At 44.9% G+C, this 7,500-nt stretch overlaps 1 protein-coding gene across 1 annotated transcript in view; it reads left to right on the top strand.

Annotated features, from left to right (window-relative positions):
* LOC137657485 (protein unc-13 homolog 4B-like) overlaps nucleotides 1-7,500 on the top strand; it is a 113,106-nt gene that overhangs the window by 76,317 nt on the left and 29,289 nt on the right. The window contains exon 3 of the mRNA XM_068391824.1: nucleotides 7,268-7,500. This exon is cut by the window's right edge and continues 10 nt beyond it. Coding sequence (XP_068247925.1) covers nucleotides 7,268-7,500 — 233 coding nt within the window. The remainder of the gene's footprint in view (nucleotides 1-7,267) is intronic.

Here is a 7,500-nt window from a genome sequence, read left to right as displayed (position 1 = left end):
GAAGCTGTAGTTAACCAACTTGAGTATAACGCGATTTAGAATCAAATACGGACACTATATGTTTTCATAAACGCTTATGTGATGGTTTTTAGAGAAAAAAAATCTTTCGGCATGGATCTAAAGCAAATGAGAGAGAGAGAGAGAGAGAGAGAGAGAGAGAGAGAGAGAGAGAGAGAGAGAGAGAGAGATTCTACATAAATCACAACTTCAAGTTTCGGTTCCACAACCACCAGCTGCTCTCAGAAATGAAATCTTTTTCCCCTTAATTATATGAGACGATGTCCTGGAAACCTAAATTACCTGTTGTTCATCGTCAATGACATTGTCATTACTATTTCTGTTGCCAAATAACGCAGTTTCTTGCTTTTACCTTCCTTGAGATTGCATCTTTAGGCTGAGTATGTTTACGGTGCGTCATAAGAGGAATGTATAATTTGCCTTGTTTGAATGTTTTATTCTGTCGCTCTTATGTAAGTAACTGTTGGTAACATAAACACAATGAAATGGGAAAGGAGATGGAAGGTTGGAGTAATCAGAAATGTATATTTTTCTGCTAATTCCCCTCCAATCTATTCTATTTTATGAATATAGGATTAGCTAAATGTTTGTGTCTTCATAAAACTTTTTGTATTATTTCCAGACAACACTTTTCTATTACTTATCATGGTCTAAATTACGGCAGACCTCAATGTAGACTGCAAATATTAAAGAGAGCATCTCGTCTCAAGAATGAATTGATGAACCATCCTAAAGAGATGCTCTCTGGGCCTGACTCTCTTGGCTTCGAAGTGGAATACTAATCAAAACCTACCATGTCTCCCAATATACATCAGTTCTGATGAATCATAACGAATCCTAATGGGAAATTGAAGTTATAGTGGCCCCGAATCGTTTGGTGTAGTGAACAAAGGAGTATATTCAGTGAAATTGGAAAAAGGAAGACATATATAACAAGGGGTTGTCAGTAGTAAGTGGTTCAATCCATCTCTTAATTTTGTCATGCGATCTCTCAGATAGATTAGATAATGAAATGGTCCTTGCATCTTTAAATGGCAATGATACGTGTCCAGGCATCAACAAATAGAGTGACAGATGGAAGAGGAAGATAATGTTATTCGAATTATGTATGACCAGCATGGATTACAGGATAAGCAGGAACTCGCTTTGATGCATGTCAAAATCACTGACACCGTAGTGGTATACAGTGGTGACTGTAATGGTAGAAATACTGCAATGGATGGTATGCGTTTTAGTATTATACACTCGGTATAAGTGGCTTGACTTTAGTGAACTGAAATTGGTGATATGGTTTTTATTTAGCACAAGTTATACGAAAATAATTCAGGTATTTCTCTTTCTAGTGGTAGGAAGAGGAGCCAAGATTTTAAGTGATAAAATGTTATTGCTATGTTGGCATACATAATCAAATCACACCTGCATATCTAGCTCTTCTCTACATTGTAAAATTGCCTAGAAGGCAAAGCGGATTTTCTCCATATCCAGGCATGCGTCTCAATACTGTTTCAGTGCACGATAAATAAAAAAAAAACAACAAAATTAAAATATACCATAATCATCTCTTTTATATAATAAAGACTATATGTAAATAAACAAATGCGTATATATATATATATATATATATATATATATATATATATATATATATATATATATATATATATATATATATATATATATATATATATATATATATATATATATATATATATATATAAATTTTGCACATTTAGACGTGTTTTTCATATTCAAATAAGCCATATATATTTGATACATTGATGTCTGGATTCTCTTAACCAAGGTCTAGAGTATTCTATAGACTGTGACGAGCCGAGAGAGGGTTATGAACTCAAAGGCAGGATGCAATCAACTGAGTATATTTATTAAAGAACACTCCTTTATATACAAAACCTCAAGGCAACTGGAAAATACATGTTCGAGAAAATGACAATGTCACATAGGCGACACGCCAACATGTCTATTCTGGTTCTTTTTAGTGCGAGGGAAGAGCGCAGATACAAGCATAATATATACAAAATAATTTATGTACGATCGTGTGACACACGGTTGGGACATGGCTCCCCCCCTAAAAATGACATACTGTACATGTTAAATAGGGCGCCCTGCTCTAGAGAGGTGAACTGTAGGCGGGTCATCTGGCAGTAGATAAGCAGGTTTTAGACGATCAATGGAGACCCAGTCTTCTTTGCCACGAATGTTTAGTAGGAATGCTTTCGGACTGCGTCGAATCACAAGGAAAGGGCCCGTGTAAGGGGGCATTAGCGGTGGCTTGGTAGTGTCGTTGCGCAGGAAGACGTGCGTTGCAGAATGCAAGTCTGTAGGTATGTGATACTTCACTGGGGGCTTGTAAGTCTGGTGGCATGGAGTAAATTTTCCCACGATTAGACGTATGCGCTGGAGATCATCGGAGGAGGTTGTAGAAGGAAAAAATTCGGCCGGGACGACCAACGGGTCGCCATACACCATTTCAGCTGCCGAGACGTCGAGGGCGTCTTTAGGAGTGGTCCTTAGTCCCAGGAGGACCCAGGGAAGCTGAGTAAACCAGTTTGAATCCTTGCAGCGGGATATCAAAGCTGCTTTGAGGGTGCGATGAAAACGTTCAACCATTCCATTGGCAGCGGGGTTGTAGGCCGTTGTCTGATGTAGGGTGATGCCCAGGAGATTCGCTAATGACGTCCACAATTGAGAGGTGGAAGTGGTTCCCCTGTCAGAAGTAATATGCTCAGGGATACCGAATCTTGAAATCCATCCAGAGAGTAAGGCAGATGTACATGAGGCGGACGTTGCAGTTTCCATGTGAATGGCTTCAGGCCAACGGGTGGAGCGGTCGATGACGGTAAACAGGTAACGATGTCCTTGTGATGTGGGTAGGGGGCCTACAATGTCGACGTGAATGTGTGCGAAACGACGCTGAGGTTGAGGAAAGGTGCCCACTCCTGAATCCGTGTGTTGATGTACTTTGGCAGTTTGGCAAGAAGTACAGGCGCAGACCCAATCCTTAGCATCCTCAGAAATGCAGTGCCAAATGAACTTTGCCTTCAGCAGTTGTGCAGTAGAACGGCACGAGGGATGTGAAAGACCGTGAATGAAATCAAACACCTGTCTGCGCATGGGAGCAGGAATCCAAGGTCGTGGTCTGCCAGTACTGACGTCACAGAGGAGGGTGGTGTTGGAGTCGTCGAGGGGGAAGTCTTCCCAACGGAGGGACGTGCAGGATGTCCTACATGCTTGATATTCTGGATCCTGTCGTTGGGCTTCAGCCAGGGCGTTGTAATCCAATCCCAGTTGAACGGCAGCCAACGTGTTTCTTGACGGGGCATCGGCAACGGGATTCATTTTCCCAGGGACGTATTGAAGGGTGCAATTGTATTCAGCCACGGCGGAGAGATGTCAGCGTTGCCGGGCGGACCAGGCATCAGACTGTCGAGTAAAGGCGTGCACCAGAGGCATGTGGTCTGTGTGAATGACGAAGGGCGTACCTTCTAAGAAATGACGAAAGTGACGGACAGCCAAGTGCACCGCCAGCAATTCTCGATCGAAGGTAGAATAGCCCGATTCTGCCTTGGACAGTTTTCTGCTGAAGAAGGCCAATGGGCGGGGCGAGCCGTTGACCACCTGCTCGAGTACTGCACCAATAGCGACATCGCTGGCATCGGTGGAGAGAAGGAGAGGGGCGTGTGGGATAGGAAAAGTGAGAGCCGCAGCAGATGATAGGGCCCTCTTTGCATTGCAGAAGGCTGCTTCTTGAAGGGGACCCCACTTCAAGTCCTTTGGCTTGCCCTTGAGGGAGGCGTAGAGGGGAGCAAGAGTGGCGGCAATGGCTAGCAGAAAACGGTGATAATAGTTGATCATGCCCAAGAATTCCTGCCGAGCTTTGACGGTCGAGGGCGCGGGGAAGTTCTGAACGGCTGCTACCTTCTCAGGGAGGGGATGGACTCCTTCAGGAGTGATGCGGTGCCCTAAGAACGACACTTCGTTGGCGCCAAAGGTACACTTGTCGTACCGGACTACAAGGCCGTTTTGTTGCAGGCGGTCGAGCACGATGCGCAGGTGACGGAGGTGTTCCTCTTTTGAGGAGGAGAACACAAGTATGTCGTCCACATAACATACACAGAAAGGGAGGCCCCCTAAGATGCCATCCATGAGACGTTGAAACGTGGCCCCAGCATTACGAAGGCCAAAACAGGAATAATTGAAGGTGTATGTACCAAACGGAGAGGTGATGGCGGTCTTAGGGATGTCTTCTGGGTTCATAGGCACCTTCAGGAGGTCGAGCGTAGAGAAAACCTTCGCTTTGTGCAGGTAGGAGGTCACGTTGGCAATTTTTGGGAGGGGGTAGTGATCCGGTTCTGTTTGCATGTTCAGGCGCCTGTAATCCCCGCACGGACGTAGGGAGCCATCTTTCTTCAGAACGATGTGTAAGGGTGACGACCATGGGCTGGAGGCCTTTTGGCAAAGGCCCATTTCCTCCATTTCGGCGAACGTCTGTTTGGCGGCTGCCAATCGTTCCGGTGCCAGACGTCTGAATTTTGCGAAGACTGGGGGTCCCGTCGTCTTGATATGGTGATAAATACCGTGCTTGGCAGGAATCGTGGGCGTTTGGCGAAGTTCTGGACAGAAAACTTCCGGGTACGACGTGAGGAGGTGGGCGTAGGCATCCGTGGGTGCGCTGATATGGAGAGCGAGGTTAGAGGGGCCCGGTTGAAGAGGTGTCGACAAGTACGAGTCTGCGTTGACCAATCGTCGGTGGGCGACATCGACCAGAAGGTGGAAATGAGAGAGGAAATCCGCACCGAGGATTGGCATTGTGACGTCAGCAACGAGAAACTTCCAATTGAATTTACCGTTTCCGAACGATAATGTGAGGTTCTCGTAACCATAGGTGGGTATCGCAGATCCGTTGGCAGCTATCAAGCGGACGTCGGCAGATTTAGACAGACTACGTCGTGCCTTGAAGAGTTTCCTTGGCAAAAGAGAACGACAAGCACCCGTGTCTACCAAAAATCGCATGCCCGTTCCTGCATCCTGTAAAAAGAAAAGATTAGAAACATGGGAGGCCACCGCCACGAGCGATGGCCTACTTACACGTTTTTTGGCCACTGACAATCCTTGGCACATTTCTTCGCGGTTGCCCCGAATCTGAAGTGGTAGTAGCAAAACTGCGGCGGATGGGAGGTAGTAAGTGGCTGTAGAAGTCGTTCGTTGGGGCGCGAGCGATTGGTGGGTGTTGGGTGGCTTGGTCGCTGCTTCGGCACGTCACAGGGTAGGCGTGTATGTCCTACGGCATTCACGGTAGCTTCGGTTGACGTTGAATAGGCATCCTCTTCGTCAGGGGTGGAGGCGTTGATGGAGGTCTTGAAGTGGCTGTCCATAAGGGCGTCGGCTTTGGTCATCAAGTCCTTTATGGGTAAACTATCGACATCGGGTATGGCAGCGCGTATAGGTCCGGGTAAACGGCGTATCCAAAGGGCACGAAGTAGGTTCACCTCACGAGGAGAGCCGTCTGCGGCAGGTTGAAGGCGAGCGATACTGGTCATTTCCCTGAGGGCAAGCGAAACCCTTTGGTCCCCCAACGGTTGTTGCGAGAGCTGAAAAAGCTTTGCTATACGGGCGGCTGGTGACGGCGAGTACTGCTGCAGAAGGTATGTTTTGAGGGCGTCATACGCTATTGGGGTGTCTCCTTGTTCACAAAGCCAGTCGGATATTTCTGGGAAGGTGTCCTCGGGTATCGCCGCGAGAACATAATCTGCTTTGGTGGTTGAGCGAGTCACGCCCCTGATGCGAAACTGGACTTCTGCGCGCTGAAACCAAGCAAACGCCTCTCCGCTAGCAAACGATGAAAGTTTGAATGGAGCGGCCACATCACCAACTGCCGTGGAGTCCGCCATAGTACCAACGATGGAGGGGCGAGGGGGTGGGGATGGAAGGCGGTGGGAGCGAGTCGACTTCCGGGGTCACCAATGTGACGAGCCGAGAGAGGGTTGTGAACTCAAAGGCAGGATGCAATCAACTGAGTATATTTATTAAAGAACACTCTCCTTTATATACAAAACCTCAAGGCAACAGGTAAATACATGTTCGAGAAAATGACAATGTTACATAGGCAACATGCCAACATGTCTATTCTGGTTCTTTTTAGTGCGAGGGAAGAGCGCAGATACAAGCATAATATATACAAAATAATTTATGTACGATCGTGTGACACACGGTTGGTACAAGACCTTGCTCTTAACGACCTCGGGTTCGATTTCCGGCCGGTCACAAGCTCTTGTCTTTGTGTGATTTCGCCTTAGGCTCTGATCCCGTGGTCGTTAAGAGAATCCAGACATTAATGTATCAAAAATATATGGCTTATTTGAATATGAAAAACACGTCTAAATGTGCAAAATTTATCATTATTCGGATGCCAAGTAACAAACTACCAATTAGCTACGATGGTGAAGATGGGCTGATTTCAATTTTAAGTACAAAACACCTGAATTCGACAGGTATAAGTACAGAAGAATTGTCATTGACTTTTATCTTTCTTTGTGGCCAAGTGGTTTAGTCACTGTCTATACATGGTTGCCGACCAGGGTTCGATTCCCGGCCGGTCACAAGCTCTTGTCTTTGTGTGATTTCGCCTGGGGCTCTGATCCTGAGGTCGTTAAGAGAATCCAGACATTAATGTATCAAAAATATATGGCTTATTTGAATATATATATATATATATATATATATATATATATATATATATATATATATATATATATATATATATATATATATATATATATATATATATATATATATATATATGCTCTGAGGGGAGTAGGAGTACTCATACTATGGTGAAAGGTGGCACCCCGAGAGGTACATTACACTCAGATACTACACTCCCACAAATTGGCGAATCAGCAGGTTATAGTGAGGTAAAGGGGCGTGGGTGGAAAGGGTTGACTCTGTTTGAGCGCGCGCGCGCGTGTGTGTGTGTGTGTATGTGTGTGTGTGTGGGCACATCGACTCAAGTATTTAAAGTCATTTTAGACGGCTTGGGTAAGCCAGTAATAATAATAATAATAATAATAATAATAATAATAATAATAATAATAATAATAGCTCGGGTAAATCGGTAATTATGATAATGATAATAATAATAATAATAATAGCTCGGGTAAATCGGTAATTATGATAATGATAATAATAATAATAATAATAATAATGATAATAATATCTTATATCTTTACAGGATCAGTCTGTACTCTCTAATGTCATCTATGCTGTCGAGTCGTTGATGGGAAAAACTAAGCAATGGCTCGTTCCCAAGGGGTTCACCACCACCGGGAGCAATAAAAGCTACGGCATGGAGCATCCAAAAGAAGTTGATTCTATCCTCGTCTCCCTCGATGAGGTTCTGGAAACGCTGGCCGAAGCTTTCAGTGAAGACAAGGAATCCATGCAGAAACTGAGAGCTGAGGCTCA

The sequence above is a fragment of the Palaemon carinicauda genome, chromosome 18, assembly GCF_036898095.1.
Source record: "Palaemon carinicauda isolate YSFRI2023 chromosome 18, ASM3689809v2, whole genome shotgun sequence".
NCBI lineage: Eukaryota > Metazoa > Arthropoda > Malacostraca > Decapoda > Palaemonidae > Palaemon > Palaemon carinicauda.
Note: the sequence above shows the minus strand (reverse complement) of the source record. Positions and strands in the feature narration are given on the sequence as shown.